Raw genomic sequence first — 19518 nt, 5'->3', positions numbered from 1 at the left:
AAGTGATTATAAGGGATAGTAAACAGATCAGAGAAGATTAGCCACTAGGAGGGTGGTGAAGCACTGGAATGGTTACCTAGGGAGGAGGTGGAATCTTCATCCTTAGAGGTTTTTAAGGCCTGGCTTGACAAAGGCTTGGCTTGGATGATTTAGTTGGTGTTGGTCCTGCTTTGAGCAGGGGATTTGACTAGATGATCTCCTGAGGTCTCTTCCAACCATAATATTCTATGATTCTATGATGCCTAGAGTGACACCATCAACTGTGGTGGCAATGGTCCTTAGTAGACTGTGCGTGTTTGATAAGCAGAGGTGAGGATGTCATCTGGGTCCTTTTCTTGGCCCAGTCATCAGGACATCTCAGGATTAGGACAATGAATGCCCAGCAGAGTTACAGTAGATCCCTGAGTCCCAGGAGATGGTACTGGTGGCAGCCATGATGGTAAAGCTCAGTCCTTCCCCTTCTTTCAGTCAACAATTGACCCCTTTGCTCTGCCATTGCTAATTTTCACCCCCCCCAAATTCTCTTTGAAAACCCCAAAAGGGAGTGATGGATGGAATAATTTATCCCCTCATTATTTTGTCCATCTGTTAGACCTAATGTCCAACAAACCAAGTTTGGTCCATTGATTTCTGGTCCCTCACTTTTTTAGTTTACCAGGCATGATTTTAACACAGTTCTTGAGTTCTATCAGCGGGCTTTTTTGTTTGGACTAATTCAGGCTGTCTCCCTTTTGCATCTTTCCCCATCAATATTTATTGTTATAAGTTATTGTAACATTTAATGAACTTTCATTCACTTCTTACAACTGAATTTAAAATTGGGTAAATTTGTAGGACAAACTATTGCAACAGTAATCCTAAATTATAGATCTAATTGACTAATTATGGGTGTGTCTCCTTCAACCAAAGGAGACTGCACTGTAGCTGAAAAGGCTTTACCTTTATCAATTAAGTTTGTAATGTCAAAGAATGAAATCAGGTTTCTTTGGCAAGACCTGTTTTCCATAAAACCGTGTTGACTAGAATTAATTATATTCCTAGTCTTTAATACTGTAGCAACTGAATCTGATATCAGCTTTTCCATATTTTTCCCTGGTATTAATGTCAAGCTAAGTGTCCTATAGTTATCTAGTTCATACCGCTTGGACTTTCTGAATATTGGCACAACATTAGTACTCTTCTGGTCTTTTGGAATTTCTCTGGGGTGAAGAGCTCCTTAGCCAACTCTTTTAGGACTCTTGGGTGCAAGTTATTAGGGCCTGCTGATGGGATGGAAAGAAATTCATCAGCCTTGTATCATACGAATACATCATCCTGCTTCTTTCAAATACAGAACAGAAATATTTATTGAACACTTTTTACATCATTATTAACAATTTTACCATCTCCATCTAATAATGTGCTCATATCCGTAGACTTATAGACTTTAAGGACAGAAGGGACCATGATGGTCATCTAGTCTGACCTCTTGCACATCGCAGGCCACAGAACCACATCCACTCACTCCTGTAATAGACCCATAATCTCGGGCTGAATTATTGAAGTCCTCAAATCATGATTTAAAGACTTTGAGTTACAGAGACTCCACCATTTGACCCACACCATTGCTGGTATTTATTTAGTTCTTAATATTCTTTAGAAGCTCCTTATTGTCCTTAGACTGTCCAGCCATGGAGTTTTCCCTGATGTCTTTAGCTTCCTTTATCCATTTTCTACACTTCATAAATTTTTATTTACATTGATTGCTCTGTACATCAATTGCTGCATGAGACATCCAGCATGTCTCCCAAATTGAACTCCTCAATAAGAACACCATTTCTGTCAACACACTAAACATCTATCTGTAAAGAATAACTCATTTTGTTTTCTGGTTTGATTCAGTGGCCTGTAACAGACCCCCCACCAGACCACATTCTGGGTTTTGTTAGTCAGCACATTGATCCATATGTATTCAAGATCTTGTGGTTCTGAATTATCAACAGGGTCCTAGTTTTCCATGATAAAAACCCAAAATTCTACAATTAAAAAAAACCATAAAAATCCATGTTTTTCTGCAATTAAAATGAAACACTGAACTTTGGTTTCCCTAGCCACAAGATATATAGGTATCAACTGAACACAGTGTTTTACTAATACAGTGAAACCCCGTTTATCCAGTCTAATAATCTGGACCAGGGCCAGCTTAGATAATCAAAAATTTGGATAATCTGGAGCACTTCAGCTGCGAGTGGCTGGGCATGGGCTGTCAGCCCTGTTTTGGTTAATACGGAGAGCCAGATAATGGAAGCTCGGACAAATGGAGTTCTATTGTACATGTTTTTATTTTTTCACAAAATGTAAAAACTAAATATTCTCTTTAAAAATGCAAATGTTGTGTTTTTCCAGGGAAAATGAATTTCTAGGATCCCTGATTACCAAGCAACAGCGACTAATGTAGAGTGCCCCCACCCCCAACACATACATGCACACACAACTTTACCCACTCTATTCCTCCTAAAGAGGTGATAATCCATCATGTGAAATGTCCCACCAGGTTTCAGTATTGCCAGTTGGATATATTTTTCTCAATGAGAATTTCTTATTCCTCGTAGTTGTTAACCAGACTCCTAGCATTGGTATAGAAGCAACTGAAAAATGTCTTCTCTTCACGTGTTTTGTCACATCAGTTCAATTTGTTTGTGATGTCTTGAGTTTTAGTTTTGTACAGCAATTGTCTCCATAGCACCTCCTCTTGTGTAGGTAGCTCAATGCCCGCCTAGCTGCTCCAATTAGTCTTCTACAGAGAAGGTTAGCCCCTGATCTGTGAGACACCAGCCATCCCATATGTACAGCCTCCACTTCCACTGGAATGTGGCCACAAAATCTATACCTTCAGCCTCACACCAGCTGTGCAGCCAACAGTTCACCTCCTGTATTTTCTGCTTTGTTTTGCTCATTGGATTGGAAGGATCTCTGATGAGATCACTTGGACTTTCCTTTTTTTCCACTCCCTTCCAAGGTGCCTGAGGTCTTCTCTAATTTGAACAGTTCCATGTGATGCTGTGTCATTGGCTCCAATGTGTATCATCATCAGTGGACAAACAACATCATAATCTTGTCTAGTCATTCAGTTACCTCTCATATTCTCACTCCAGGGAGACAGCACACTTATCGTCCTTGTGTCCCTTCTTTTTAATATTGAGTTACCAATGATGATTGTCTGTATTCTTATGATGGTTGACGAATCTCACTTGGTTGCTGCTCATTTCATACCACAAGAACACCCATCAGGAATGTCCCCAGGTATGTTCCATTCCTCTAGAGACAGGTTCTTCTGTAGCTGACTGGCTGAGCCTCTGAAAATGCTTTGATACTTCTGGTGAAGTTGTGAAGTTGAAAGAGAGCCAAGAGTCATTCCCCTCTTGTTAAAAATCACCTGTCCACTCTGGTTTCTACTCCCTCCAATTGCCTTATTGCTGATCCGTCCCCTTGTGGCATCTGACAGTGGTTTCCAAATCTGGTTGTCCAAGAGGTCTTTGCTGTCTCAGATGCTGTACAATATTATAAATTATGCTTCCAGACAACATATCTTCTCCTCCAGTACAGCCACCAGCTTGCATTTCATACACCAGAAATCTATTCTGTCTTCTGGCAGAAAGTAAAACATAGCACATCCAAGGTGGATCACAGCACTTGTTCTCTCCTAAGCCATATCTGCTCTCTGGTGTAGACCCAAACCTAAAAGAGGAATCACACTCCCTCTCTAAACTCCCACCAAAACTCCTCCAGTATGCCATACCCATTCGCCTGGCAACTGACATACGCCAAACCTCACTACTCAGCTCCCACCCTCACAAACAAGGAGGGAATAACCACACAAATTTCAAAACCTGGTTCTATTCAAAGCCCCACAAATCACAGCAACAAGGCTCTCGCTGAGACACAAACAGACCCATCTCACCTGGCCATTCAAAGGCCCCCAGCCCACCCATACCACCCACCCTCCCAAAGAACAACCAACCAACAGATGCAACAAATACAACATGCACCAAGTCCCTCTACCTGCTAGTCTAGGATCCACAGCTTCATCCTCAGACTCTCCTGTTTACTGTTCCGGTTGCCCAGCTAACGGGCGTGTATGTGTTTGAGGGTGGGGGAGGAGGGCTGGTGACATGGGCCACAATTTTTTGCAGAGAAGAAGTTCCAAATAAGGGAGTTCCAATGTCTCAGCTACAGCAGAACAGTTCAATGGTTGTGCTGACCTGAGACTTATTTTATCACATACAGCCAGTCAAAACCCAGTTCAGTCACCATTTACAATATGGAAATGGGAGTGGTGGCATAACAGGTGACAGCATATCTGGGGGGAGGGATAGCTCAGTGGTTTGAGCATTGGCCTGCTAAGCCCAGAGTTGTGAGTTCAATCCTTGAGGGGGCCACTTAGGGATCTGGGGCAAAAATTGGTCCTGCTAGTGAAGGCAGGGGGCTGGACTCAATGACCTTTCAAGGTCCCTTCCAGTTCTAGGAGATTGGTATATCTCCAGTTATTACCTTTAGCATATTGCTCATAAGGAGCTTTGGTCAGTAAGTGGCATGACCCAGTCCTTCAGAGCTATCTGATGCTCACAGAGATGTGTCACTTGGGGTGACTGAGACTTATTTCATCATATACAGTCACTCAAATCCCAGCTCCTTATTTGATTATTTAGTTAATAAGTAATTAAGGAATTAGCCATTTAATTTTTATCACATTAACTTATTGTAAGATTCAATTTTTAGAAATCTCATCGATTTTAAAAAAATATAATTTTGGCCTTTGAATAAGGAACAGAGAACTCTGAGTAAGGAGTTGGTACCACAAATAAGGAACTGGGAAAAGGAACCAACTTCAGCCTCCTCCTCCAGTGGAGCCTATTAAGCTGTCACTGTGTTACACACATCTCCCTCTGATACACTCAGCTTTGTCTTGCACTGTCTCTTTGTTGAACAGCAACAGCACTCAGCTCTTACAACATAGCGGGGGACACAAGTGGTGAAAGTAAACAATCCCCTGCTCAAAGGATATTGTTCTGACTTATGCATGTGATGCTCATTATACAGTGCACTCTGAACTAGGTGTCAGCATCAGCCAGTCCATCTTGAGCTACAGAGCACTCACCAATGGTTGCAAAGTGACTCTCTTCCCTACTCCCCAATGTTGGAGGGTGAAAGGGTTGGGGCAAAAGATTGTGCCTGTTATCTTGGACCCATAAAGAATTGCAGGGTCTTTTGGAATTCTTATTCCCTGGCCTTCTGAATTCACATAATGTAGTTACTCAGAAATTGTTCTCTACAGAAAAAACATTGGCGAACTCTGTCCCAAGCACTTCTAGGAGTAGCTAGATACACTAGGCAACATGGGGCTGCTTTGGATGAGTGCCTTTTCCGGGAACAACAAGAAGGGTCTGATTTTTTTAACCTATTAATCATGAAGTTGCGGAGACACAGTGCACGAATGACTGCTGCCTAATTTATGCATCTAATTACTGGGACTTAATACAGAAATCAGGTAAATTGAACATGGGAATCAGGTAATGTTGGCCATTTGCACGCACGAGCACAGTAACGTGTTTTCAAAATGGTTACAACTCAAGGCATATATCTAGCCAGAGAATATTTAGACAGAAAAATCACATTTCAGAGCAGCTGTTACCAGTTTCTAAAAGCAAGTTGTTTAAAAGGCTTCTAATAGAATTCGCACTGGCCTAATGCGGAAATCTTGTTGGACACAGTTTCTGGTTGATGGTAATGTATTAATGAGTTGCCCATTTGTTTCCTCTAGGAGGGAGGGAAACCTCTCCAGAAGAGTCCAGGAGACATGGGTTTCACCATGACTGGACGGGAACGCTCAGAATACGTGAGATGGAAGAAAGAACGAGATCAGATCGACCTCGAGAGGCTAGCGCGCCACAAGAACGCAAAGGGCGAATGGCGACGGGCTTGGGATATAGAAAAGTCAGAGCACATGTAGGTCATCTACACCCCTGAGGTGCCTAGCATGCTACAAGCCCTATTATGGCAAATGATAGGTTCTGGCAGTAGGTCTGTATTCTGATGGGACATTTTGAACTGGCAAACTGTGAAACATTAAATTCCAGAGGCTGATCAGCATGGGTTCTACAGGGACTCTGAGAGCTGTAGAGGGGGTTGAATCACATCCCATTCTCTCTACCTCTATAGAGGCGTTAACCTCCAGTTAATTCCACTGGTCCTCCACAACTTCAGGCATATGGGACTGATGGAGGCAAGAAGAAGCTAGGGCTGTTCCAAAAGGGACAGTTGGGCAAATCCGCTTTGATATTTCAAACCTTGTCCAGTCATCATGATTTCTCCTTTTCATTCCCATAAAAAGCCAGCCCACCTACATCATCCTTGCCTTATAAAGTAACCTCCTGCAGACATTCCAGTGTACTCGCTGTCATGGGCAGGGCCATCCTGTGTCAGATCAATGACTGGCACGGTGTATAGTACTGTGGGACAACTCTCATCATGGTATTGCTGAGTAATGAGGTAGCTTCTCTTCATTTACATTCTGCCTCTTTAGCAACCCGCATCCAGCTGAAATGCACTGGCCAGGTGGCTTTTGGGAGTGGAACACACTGCACACACTGGCCCAAGGGCTTTGGAGTACGGCTCGTTACATGCACTGGATTGAAGATTCATACCATTATATGCTCTAGACAGAGCGGTTTTCCTGGTGCCAGACTCACATTATGCACTATACAGAGGGCTTTTACAGGACAGGTATGGGAGATGGTCCTTTGGTTAAGCGCTAGAACAGATAGCTGGAAGATCTCAGTTCTGTTCCTACTTCTACCTCAAACTTCCCATGTGATCTTGAGACAGTTACTTAAAGCCTGATTTTTGCAGAGATGCATTGGGAATTGTCAGTGTATAGCACCTCTGAAAATATGGCTCTTAACCTTTCTGTACCTCAGTTGACCCATTTGTAAAACAGGGATAATACTCACCTAACTCACAGCCAGTTGGTGAGGCTCCATTTATTAACATTAGTAAAGTACTTTGAGATCCTCAAACAGAAAGTTCTATGAAAGTGCATAAAGTTAATACTTATTACTTTATTTATTATATGTAATAGGTGTTGAGCTTCTAGGGGTGGAACTGTGCACAGGGCAGAAAGCTTTTGGCAAGAAAGCTCCCACAGAGAAGTTTTTTACCATTCACTATTTCAGCAGCTGCCCTATATACATGGTAGAAAGCCATATGATAAATTCATTTATCATGCACCCTTGACAATCTCACCTGTACTCTGCTCACTGACCCATCTCCCTGGAACTTGCTGTAATGTTCCAAGTCACCAAACAGCTTCCAACAGGCTCTCACCTTTTTAAAATAAAGTCTCCCTGCTAGGATTAAAGAGATGGCTAGCAAATTTGTTACATTTACCCCTGGAGGAGTTGGAGGGCTCTTTTTACCGCTAAGATATCAGTGATTATATTATTTCAGCTGTCTTGTGACACTGTCATGTAAGATGGAGGTCTTTAAAATGAAACAATTAAAAACAAACCCTCAATCTGCCATAGATTCGTTTCCTCTGTCTCCCCCAAATGTGGAACTTCCACCCCAAAAATTACCCTGGCTTGAGGCCTAATTAATATTCAGACAGGTTGTAACGATGCTGCCAGTGGGAGCCAGCTGAGGTCATTCAATTAGGATGAATTGCAAACAGAAGAGGGCAGACAAACCCCAAAAGCTGGTGGATATTCCAATACTTAGATTTGCCAAGCCAGCACAAAACAGCTTCTGTATTACCTCACTGGTTACTCGGAAGTCCAAACAACGCAGTTCCCTTAAAGTGCCCAGCCTCAGGGCTCCATCCAGACACCCATGTCAAACATATTATGATGATTACTGAAAATCTTATCTCATCATATAAAAGAAAAGGTTCTTCTGATCCCAAAGGACCAGCCACAGCCCTAGGTCAATATAAAACTTAGATCTTATCCCAAATACACACTTATAGCCAATCCTTAATAACTAAACTAAAATTTATTAAAAAAGATAAGAGAGAGAGTGTTGGTTAAAAAATCAATATACATACAGACTTGAATTCAGTTCTTGAGGTTCAGATACATAGCAGAGATGAGCTTGTAGTTGCCAAAAGTCCTTTTAGAAATAGTCCATAGGTTATAGTCCAATGTCCATATTCAGGGTGACTCCAGTCAGTGACTGGGGATCTCAATGCTTATGGCTCAGGGTTTCCCTTCTTGAAACCCAAAGCAGATCTGAGATGAAGAAGGATCATGTCCCAGGGGTTTTATACCTTTCCTGCAGCCTTTTGTCCTGAGAAAACAATAGGCTTAACTCTCCTTCTCCCAAACATCATGGCAATTAGCACAGGATAACTTATCCGTTAAGCAGTTCAGATACAGGTTACCACAACGTTCAAAGAAACATATAGACAATAATACTTATTTCACTCAAGTGTCTTTCTAAATATCACTACTCCTTTTTTGATCTTTGAATCAAAGCCATGGTAATAGACAAGATTTATTTGCTTACATCACAAGACCTGAGCCAGGGGCGGCTCCAGGCATCAGCACGCCAAGCACGTGCTTGGGGCGGCAAGCCACTGGGGGCACTCTGCCAGTCACCGCGAGGGCGGCAGGCAGGTTGCCTTCGGCAGCTTGCCTGAGGAAGGTCTGCTGGTCCTGTGGCTTTGGCGGACCTCCCGCAGGCATGCCGCCGAATCTGTGGGACCGGGGACCTCCCACAGGCAAGCCCCCGAAGGCAGCCTGCCTGCCGTGCTTGGGGCAGCAAAATGCCTAGAGCCGCCCCTGACCTGAGCAAACATCTACCCTTCTATCTCTAACAATGCAGGCTTGCATTTTAAAGCTCTGTTCATTTATATATCTTCCTAACCAGTCTCTAAAGTTCGGCCATGGGTCAGGTCAGTCTGTGAGTTAATTAACTCTTTCTGGCCCTGTCACCTTTCAATGAGATATTATATTACACTCATAACATCACACAGGTCAATAATAGGTTTTCTGTACATAAAGATATCACATAAAGATGTCCAGTATCTTGCAGCTGTATGGAGATAGAATCGGGTACTTTATACCAATGGAAAGGGGAAATTCCCAGCTTCCTAACTGGAGGCACCGCCAGGAGGAGCCCACGATATTGTAACCTTTTAAGATTATTGTCAGAGACAGACTATTGAACTAGATGGGCTACTTCTCTGATCTAGTATGACAAACCCTATGTTCCTAGAGAAAAGGGATTTTAGGTCATTTTTAGTAGTTTGTGTGGCTCCCCCCTGCACCTTGCATAATTAGGCTCATGGGAACAAGGGCACCTGGCTTTACAGGTGGACGATACAAAAAATAATCCTGATTAAAAAATCTTAACATCGCCAAAAGATTCCTAAAATAGTTTCCCTGTAATACATGTGTCATATACAGAATACAAGATGGTCTGTTATGGGTTTAAGAGCTTTAGAAGGTCTCCTTTGGGGTAAGTAACATGCTCAGTAAAATGTGCCTTTAGAAGGTCTCCTTTGTGGTGGAAGTGTATGTGACTGGTGGATATGGCTTCTCTAGGAGCTAGTCAACACTTGCAGCTGAGCTGCTGACGTATTTCAGTACTTCAGTGTAGCCACTCGCTACAGTGATGGGCGGGGTGCTCATAGACTTTAAGGTCTGTCAGCACCTTCCCAAGAGAGGGAAGCTAGGTCAACAGAAGAATTAGGGGGATAGGTCATCTTAATTATGCCACTCAGGTGTGGATTTTTCATATCTCTGAGCAATGTAGCTGAGTTGACTTCACTTTTGAGCGTAGACCTGCCTGCTGCTTGCTTATTGAAGTGCGTGGGTTTGTATCTGACAATGCCCCGTTTTTACTTGCAGGTTTGAGGAAGACTTTACTAAGGATGGGGAGCCAGTCTTGGATAATCTCAGCAGTAAGAAAGGTGAGCAAGGGAGACACCGGTTTTATTTTGACATTTGTTAGCCATGAACATGTGGCTTACTGGTCTATGTCAGGTGTGAAAGATTCAGTCCTGGGATGCTTTCCTATCCATCAGGCCTGCACAGAAATGGCTCTAAAATCAGTACATAGGTCTTAGCACTCTCTGCTTTGCAGAGTGCTCAATGGATCTGAATTGTGTATATAGGGTCACTACTCTCCGTTCCCCAGAGTGCAGCCGTGACTAATTCAATAACTTGGGCCCAGATTCTCAATGGGAGTTGAGCACTGAGATGCCTTTGAGGATCTAGGCCTTGAACTCTCTGCTCTTTATGATGTTATAGCATATAGAGAAGCTTAGAATTGGCTCCTTTCCCAAGCGCTGGTTTCACAAGGAGTCATATTGCCGCGTTCTCCTGCAGCTCATCATCTGTGCTCCCAGGGGCACATGCCAGCTTCTTAATTAGGATAAATCCACCACAGTTCCCGTTCTCAGGAGATGTACTGAGGGAGTGAGGCTTTGCTGCTAGAACACATCACATGAACAACATGCTCTCCATTGTGCTTTCATTATATAACCCTACTGCCTTTTTGTGCATGCTGTATCCGTTCAGGGGGAAGAAATGCCAGGAAATTCCAGCACAGATCCTTTCCTTCTGAAGGGAGAGGTGAGTAGAGCCCGTGAATGGCCTTAAGTTGAACTACTGGGCGCTCCCTCTCATTACACCATGCTGCGGTCCAGGGTCTCAATGAGGGAGTTCTATGCAGGTGGGAGTTGGGGCTGGAGTACCATCTCAATAGTGGACATGTTGGATATCAGGAGACCTGGGAATACAAGGTCCATGCGTGCTTCAGGTTGCATTTTCCTAGTGGCTGCCTCCTTTAGCCATGTTCCTTACCCCTCTCTGTAATGGGACTGATACCTGCAGAAGGATCCTGGGGGGCAGTGTGGTAGCTAAGTGACACTGAACTGAAACAGAGATAACGGGGGATTGTGGTCAGGGGGGATTTTGGCTTTGCAGCTTTATATTTTCCTCCCCTCCCACACAGCCCCCTTCTTTAGGAAATACATTCACAAACTCTAGTGATAAAATGAATCTGGCCCCCACCTGCATGAGTACAGAGCATAAAACCACCAGACAGACCTTACTGTTATAACTTTCTGCTGTCCCTTAGCTCAATGCCAGGCAGCAGAGCTGTAGGAGGAGAGGTGCCAGGACAGCGCCAGTTTCCAGGGCAAACCCACTGCTGGATATATTAGCCCCAAGCTCTTTGTACATCCTGTCTTTCAGGTGGAGGACAAAGCACGACGACCACAAGTGAGCCTGCTTCCAAACCAGTACCAGTTGTGAGCAGTAAAGCCAGAGGAAAGGATAGACTGACTGGCAGAGCCAGAAGGTAGGAGGACAATAAGCAGGACATTATGGAAACCGTTTTGTAACCATTGCTAGAGGTCTTGCTGTTCAGTTCTTTGCTTAATTTGGAATGACTGAGCTGCTACGATCCAGGGGGAGTGCTTCAGGCCAGGGATTACATCATTAGAATTGCATCCCCATTTTTGTGACAGAGCCTGGTGGGACATCCAGTCAGAGACTTGGGCTCCCTATAGAAGGATTGTGTGCCCCTCACATGCCAGCTGCACAATATTCATTGATGGGGCACAAATAACTGATAGATCAGACAAACGAGTCCTGACAGACTAGGCAATACTTGCCCGCTTCCAACCCCCCAGCCTGCTGAACATGTCCTCTCCTGTTTTCGGGCTTTGCTGGCCCAGGGAGCAGGCCTCCTGAGATTGGTCCCAGGGGAGTAGCTGGTAATTAGAATGACTGACTCCTTCTAAAGACCTTCCCTCTAGCACTCAGCAACTTTTATGAATATGTATATATACATATTGTATTTTAAAATATTGAGAGGGACTCTCCCCTCAGCTCAGCCCCACCCTCTGTATGTGACTGGAGTGGTGTAAAGGGACCATAAAAGCCCTGATTGAGCCAGGGCAGAATTCTCCAGCACAGGCACATTGGGCTTGTCTACAAGGAGACGTTTTAGTGCACAGCCAGCCAGGGTGTAAATCTACAGTGCACTAGCCTGCCTCAGACTAAGTTGCCCTGGGGTCCTGCTGCTGTGCACTACAAGTTCCAGAGTGTGCTTTGGCATACTGCTGTTTGAAACAACCTCTGTTAGTAAAACAAGCCTGGGGGTTCTAAGGATAGGGAGCCCAGCTGTGTGAAGGGCATGTTGGGAGACGCAGGGCCATACTACGTAAAGATTTCAGATAATGCTGCCACCCATAAACACCTCACAGGGCACTGCCCCAAGCTGCAGAAATCCTCAAAATCAAAAAGGGCATGAAGCTGCTTACAGCTATCTTAGCCCCTACTCCCCCTGGGTTGCAAGTTTTGTCCTGAGCTTCTTAGAGGTACAACACAAAATGGTACCCATCAAGAAGACATTGCCCGTAACTGCAGAGTTAAGATTGCATTGAGATAAGCAGGACTAAAATCCCTGGGCCTTATTCGCCTATTTCAACAGTTTTGCTCTGATCTAATTCCACTGACTTCAGTGAAACATCTGTTGATTACAGTGGTGTAAGGGAGAGGAGAATCCAGCTAGCCATGTCTGTTTTATACTTTAATGATTCAGTTTAGCTTCCAAATTTGGCACACTTCAAGGCAAACTCCAGGCTTCCAGTGCTACACTACCTAACGCTTTAATAACAATTCTAATCTTCAGACTACAATCATACTGTGTACCAGCCAACAAGAGAAGTCCAAGTTGATTATATATATATATCCAAAACTTAACACAAACAAAATTCTACTATATGTTTATAGTGTGTTTTTAAAATAATCAGGTCAGTCATGCACAAACACACAGCTACACTGATGCAGAAACAGATATGTTTGCTATGTACACCTACAATATGTTACAGAATGTTGGTAAGCTGGTACTTTGCTGTGTAGTATTCGTTTCTTGATATGTACACTAAAGGTGATAGCACTCTTGAACTGAAATTGAATGTGTTAGAGAGGCTGATCATGTGAAGTATGGTGACATGTCATGATGCTAGTGGGACTGGCATTGTCTTGTATATGGCTGTTTTAACTTACAGTTTCCTTTCTTTTTGGTTTCTGCATTGTGAGGAAAGACATTTGTGCAACCTTAACTCTATGTTAATTACATTTTGTGTTGGAATACATTTATAACAGAGAGATGGGCCCTGTTATGTCTCCTCAAATCCAATCAGCTAATCACATCTTAAGTTAATTACAAAACATTAATTGGGTAAGAATAACATCAACAGCAAAAAATAATCAAGTTATCACAGTCTTTGTTTATAAGCTACATTAAGCCCCACTTCATTCTGAGGTTCCATCTCCAATCAGCCACAGTAGCAGCTGTTTCCAAAAGAAAAGGTGCCATGCAACTCTGCCACACAGACAGTTCTTGACTTCAAAAGGGAAAGTAACTACCCAATGTCACCCCAGTTCCTAATGCTCTAGCCCCCACAGACCCAAACCAGATTCCCAGATCTGGACAACTCCAAACTTGAAGTTTGTGATTTAGGGCCATCTGTAATATATGCACAGGAATTACTTCACCCAATGAACTGCAGCCACCTCTGGGGTGGACTACCCAACGCTGTATAACAGGAAGCAAAGGAGAGTACTGTATCCATCTGAAATTACTGGGGAAATTTAGAGAGGTCAAATGTAGTTACCCAACTGACAAGGGCACTGGGGCTAGTGCCCCTGCTGTTGTGAGAATGAAGGTACTATGGACTTATAACCACAGGTGCTCATGACCTTAGTTTTCCATCTCATATGAAAGACAGCACTTTCACGACACAGTGTCCCCGACACCATACTGGGGGTAGGGTGACCACCCATCCCGATGGGTGGGACAGTCTAGAAATGCAGAGATCAGGTGCCGGTCCCGGGCTGAATGACTCCGGGACAGCATTTGTCCTGGATTCCCTGTGGTGCTGCTCCGTGCCTGCCTGAGGCTCAGGGGCGGCACCAGCCTCTTCCCAGTGTGTGTTGGGGGTGAGGTGGGCATTTCCCCCCACCACCACGAAGCCCAGCCCCTGCTCCTCCCCCCCCCCCCCCAAACCATGCCCCCGGCCAGGTCAGAAGCTGGAGCTGGGCCATGGTAAGAGCTGCCCAGGGAGTCCAGACTACTGTGGGGAGCCCCAGACCCCCCACCTGCCCTGGGCAGTGTGCACCAGGGGGCTCCCAGGCACCCTGACTCCCTGCCCGGGGCAGGTGGAGGGGCCGGTGCTCCCCACAGCAGCCTGGGCTCCCTGGGTGGCTCTTACCATGGCCTGGCTCTTCCAGTCTGGACAAGAGGTGGGGGCCTCAGGGGAAGAAAAGGATCCGGAAGGGGGGGGTGGCTTCAGGGGAGGAGGAGAGGAGGGGCAGGGGCAGGGCCATGGAGGGGACAGGGCTCCTGTATGTGTCCTGCTTTTGCCTTTTGAAAAGGTGGTCACTCTAACTGGGTTGTTGGTTCAGCCCTGAATCAGAGGAAAGATTACCAGCTCCAGAAACACCATCCCTGGTTCCTCCAGCACTTCAGCAGTTAAGTTAGTATCACTGCTCAGAACTGCATGCCAAGCCGAGTGTCCAAAACTCGTTTTATAATGGACCGTGATCCATTCCTTGAAAATAAACACACTAACAGCCCCCACCTCTGGAGAGTTTGCTGGACAGCTTCTTGTTCCCAGAACAGGCTGTGTCTTGCTAAGGGAGATGCACATAAGTCCCCCAAGAGCAGCTACTCTAGGAAACCGAACAGAACAAACAAATTGTGTTTTCCCTGGCTGGGCTGCCCTGGGAATGCGAGCTGAGCCATTATAAAGATGATTTTCTTTCTTCTGTCTTCTTTTATTCCTCCTTCCCTTTAGAGTCTGCTAGTTTTCAGGACTTTTTGTGAGGACGGGGTTGCCAGGGGTAGTTTAAGGTTGCTAAGCATACAGTAGCTGTGAATTCTCCTTAGCCTGGGCCTCCCACCCTATTCTCTAGAATGATGTATGCTAAGAGGTGCTGGGATGGGACTGGGCTTGGGGTACTTGCTTAGGAATCTAAGTGCTTGGGATAAGTGCCTCAAAGAGTCACATAAAAGACCCCTGATAACTGCTCTGGAGCTCATGTTCTGGATGATTGGCTGGGAGGGATGAATTGCAGGTGCACTTTGCCTTTTGAAACAGTCTAATTCCTCATGAATAAAATGCTGTGTGGTGACTGACAGCTGTATTGCTGCTGCTCCTAAGGGTCTGGAGATATAGAGGGGCAGAACGGCTTCCTAAACAGCTTCATACACAGGGAAGGGTGGTTTATTTTGGTCAAAGCTCAGTTTCACATCTTCGGCTATGCACCACTTTTCCCATGGAGAGCAGGCTAGGACATGCCTCTGGGCCGTTCTGGGAAAGGCAAATGCAGCCAAGATGATGGGAACCATGAAGTAAATTCATCAGCAAGTAGTCTATCTGCCAAGTGTTGGCTGCTTTGATTCTGGTCCATGCCCTCTCTGTGCTCTCTCCCTTCTCCCAATCAGTGGGATATAAGGAGCTGGTTTAGGAAGAATGACGATGTTAGAAAAACCTAACAACATTAGGCCTCATCCCCTCCAAATGTTTAATCTTTAATACAGCCTAATTCTAGTTGGTTCCTAGGCAGTGAGCTAAGTAGTTGATGTATTCTTGTCTGATAGATATTTTAGCTATAAAATTAGGCTGTGTATAATTAGTTTTGTGTGTAATTATCATTAAAATGCTATGCACTAAAAAGCAGTCAAAGTTCTTGAGCTGCTTATTGGAATTAACAAGGAGAGTTGTTTGTTTCCATTTGAGATAGGCAGACTGACAATAGCATGTTATACAATGCTCCATGCTGGCTGGAACATAGCAATTGCCATACTGCAGTAGGCACAGGTGGGATAATCTTCCCCCAACCCCACTGTAGATCTCCTCTTGATCTCTGATAGCTGGAGGAGACTGAGCATGAGGTTTGAAATTCAAGGCAGGGCTGGCTTTAAACCGAGTCCCCCGATTCCCTGGAATCGGGCCCCATGCCTTAGGTGTCTTTTTAATTTTTTTTAATTTTTTTTTTTTACTCACCCAGCGGCGGGGGGGAGGGGAGTCCGGAGCGGACTCCCTGCCGCCGAAGTGCCACCAAGCCCCGGATCACCGCCAGGTATTCAAATCGGGCCCCGCCGTTCATAAAGCCGGCCCTGATTCAAGGTGCTGGTTAGTAATCATAAAGCTTTAACTGGTTCCTGGACCATTTAGTTTAGAGATAGTGTCTTTTGTTTCCATACAATCAGGACTGTGCTCAGAAGGAATGCTGTGGCTTTCTGTCACAAGGCTAAAGTTCACAGAAGCAAGGGTGTTCCCAGTGTCAGGACCTTATCTCTGGAATCTTACCCCGGTGCATATACATCTGAGCCTGAAATTGGCCAGTTTTAGAGTGAGCTGCAGAACATCTTTGTTCTTGCTTCCCACCAACAGCAAGCCTGGGAATCTCCTCACACCAGAGCTGGCTTTTTGCCTCTACTGATGCTCCCAAGGAAGATGGGTCAGTTTTTGCACAGGACATGCTCCCTGCTTTGGGGACATGATGCACGGTACCATTCTTAACTATGTAAAGTTGTACCAGGTGACAGGTACCTTATAAAGGCTTGTAAAAATATAAGGTTAATTTGCGCTACCAGAGCCCCACTTATGAACAGGGATCCAAACAAGCTAAGATCCTTTGTGCCTTGGACATCTCCTATGATGGTCTGGCTGTGCTTTTTAGAAGTCCACTACCACTGCTTTGGTCTTAAGGAAATAATTATTCCTGCTATACCTGATGTGGTCACTGGTGGGTGTGTAATGCCTGCACACTGCTGGGCCTTCCTTTCGCGGCAGCCTAGGCCTTCTGAGCATTGAAACGGCAGTTTGTCATTCCTGAGCATTGGGCTTCAACCAGTTTGCACATTCACTTAGGGCTGGTCTACACTGGGGGGGGGGGGGGAAATCGATCTAAGATACGCAACTTCAGCTACGTGAATAGCGTAGCTGAAGTCGAAGTACCTTAGATCGAATTACTTACCGTCCTCACGGCGCAGGATCGACGTCCGCGGCTCCCCATGTCGACTCCGCTACCGCCACTCGCGTTGGTGGAGTTCCGGAGTCGACAGGAGCGCGTTCGGGGATCGATATATCGCATCTAGATGAGACGCGATATATCGATCCCCGAGAAATTGATTGCTACCCGCCGATACGGCCGGCAGTGAAGACGTACCCACAGACTCAGCTCAATCAGTAGCAGAATCAAAACAAGCCTGTTCTGTGGGAAGGTTTTAAAGCAAAAAGATCTTCCCTGTGGAGATAGAATTCTCCATAAACCCTTCTTTGTTCCTCTGCCCCATCCTTCTTTTTGGGCCGCCAAACCTCAGCTAATCAGTTTATGCAGCACAGTTTTTACAACCTTCTGATGAAGGGTTCAAAGCATGTGCTTCAACGAGTATATTTGGCCTGTCATTATTATTCCTTTTTTGTATTATCGTAGAAGCTAGGATCCCTAGTCATGGGCCAGGACACCATTGTGGTAGGTGTTGTCAGATGCTACCAGTGTGGTGCTCTGCTCTATTCAATGTTAATATCAGTCGGTTGCGTGCGTGTGCTCCCTCTGTGTCCTGCCCCAGCTCTGCGCAGATAGCTGGCACAGCAGACCCCGAAAGAACCCCCAATGACCACAGACTCTGTTAAAGTACAAAGGCACCCGGGCCAGGTTTATTGCTGAAGAGAAACACAGTCTCTAGCTCCCCAGATTAGATATCCAAGGTGCTGCAAGTTAGTACATACGTGCCCCCTGGTAATGGACCGGCTCAGTCAGTGGCGGGACTTTCCACTGCCCCCAGGCCGGACAGAGACATCGCCCCAGGGGTGCATTCTTATACACAGGTCCAAACAAGTTACACATCACTCCTGACGTAGTGAGGTGCAACCCCTCTACCTAGCAAGGTGCCACCTCTCACCTTGTACATGTTGGTTCGAACAAAACAACTCTATCCAGGGCTGGCTTTTTGTTTTGCTTCAGTGGCGGCACCCCTTCCCCCCCCCCTTTTTTTTTTTTGCTTGGGGCAGCAAAAAACCTGGAGCCGGCCTTGACTATAACCATCATATTACCCTTTTGGCCCTGTCATTGGGATGGGTCAACCTGTTCCTTGTTATCTGTGTGGAATGTACAAGTATGCGAATGTTCTGATATCTGGTGTCCAGTACCTTTTAGGTACGTCTCTTTTTGCAGCATCAGCCCTTTCCTTGCCAGCTTCTGTGAGCAGGGCCTGCCTCTGGCTCACAGCTTAACTTTGCTTTATGTTAGCAAAGTCTTGACCATTACTTTAGTTTAGGCCTTAGGCCTCATACCGGGCCTGTGATAAGGGTTTATGTTTCAGGGCCTCATCTTATTACAGTAGGTACCATCCAGACACAGAACGTAGTGGCAGTCCCTGTCCCAACAAGCCTCAGAGCCTCTAACAGCTTGTTCCTTCTCTCACAACAGGTTTGAGAGGAAGTACATTTCTCTGACTCAGGTGTAGTGGCTTGATCACATTCTAGTGCATCTCAGAGAGGAAATTAGGGCTCCTGTAGGTATATCAGGATCTCATTCAGGGCAATTTAAGGTATTTGGATCCTACATGATATTATCTCCACAAATACATCACTATGTTTGTTTTTCCTTTTTCTCATCCTTATTGTCTCCTTGCAGCTCTTTTCCCTTCCCCCCAATCTCTTCATTTTCACTTAATGCTCCAGTCAATCTTGACTCTTCGTCGTGCTTATCAGCTACAAGGTAGAGAAAATGAGATTTGTTTTAAGCTAAAAAATGGGACCACTGTAACATCTAGCAGGAGCATGTGGCATAGATACCAATTCCCTACCCTCCAGCTGCTAGGGCCAGATTAACCATTAGGCTAATAAGGTTATAGCCTAAGGCCTTCCTATTTTTTAGGCCCCACTGGTCAGGCAGAAGGTGCAGCTGGGATGGGGGGGGGGAGAGTGAGCTTGCTCATGCAGCCCTGTGGAAGTGCTCCTGCCACCAGGAAAGGCAAAGCAGCCCCCGTGGCTTGGAAGGAGCTCAGCTGGCAGCCTGCTGCTTCCGCTCCCTCCCGTCTGCATCTCCCTGCGTTGCAGGATGGGAACACACTGTCAGGTATCCCGTTAACACTGGTGACTGGACACTAAAAATCCAGTTACCACAGGAGGGTGTAGTGAGAGCAGGAATTGTGGGTGTAGCAGAGCAGGAATTGTGTCCCGTCCTCCCCCAACCCCGCAGCTCCCCGGAGTCCCCACATCTCCTATTTCTCCGGAGCTCTGCTTAGCTGTCAGGGAGGGAAGAGGCTCCCTCTGTCCCTCTCCTCCACTGAGGCTGGCAGGCAGCTCCAGGACACTGCCTCCTGGGTCCTAGTGCCTATCACCGTAATCTTCTATGTGTGCCTGTGGGGGTGGCGAGGGGAAGAGGCAGTATCAGAGTGGTAGGGTAGGAAACTTGCACAACACCTGCACACACTAGCCAGCTCCAGCCA

The 19518-nt window shown here is 45.5% G+C and overlaps 1 protein-coding gene across 2 annotated transcripts in view; it reads left to right on the top strand.

The window, feature by feature from the left end:
- Nucleotides 1-19518, top strand: part of CCDC9B (coiled-coil domain containing 9B) — a 101690-nt gene that overhangs the window by 56430 nt on the left and 25742 nt on the right. For both annotated transcript variants that reach the window (XM_039534844.1, XM_039534845.1), the window contains exons 7-10: nucleotides 5801-5985; nucleotides 9888-9949; nucleotides 10560-10613; nucleotides 11238-11343. In XM_039534844.1, the coding sequence (XP_039390778.1) occupies nucleotides 5801-5985; nucleotides 9888-9949; nucleotides 10560-10613; nucleotides 11238-11343 (407 nt within the window). The remainder of the gene's footprint in view (nucleotides 1-5800; nucleotides 5986-9887; nucleotides 9950-10559; nucleotides 10614-11237; nucleotides 11344-19518) is intronic.

The sequence above is a fragment of the Mauremys reevesii genome, linkage group 4 (genome assembly GCF_016161935.1).
Source record: "Mauremys reevesii isolate NIE-2019 linkage group 4, ASM1616193v1, whole genome shotgun sequence".
NCBI classification, from domain to species: Eukaryota; Metazoa; Chordata; order Testudines; family Geoemydidae; genus Mauremys; species Mauremys reevesii.
This window is presented reverse-complemented; position numbering and strand designations above follow the sequence as displayed.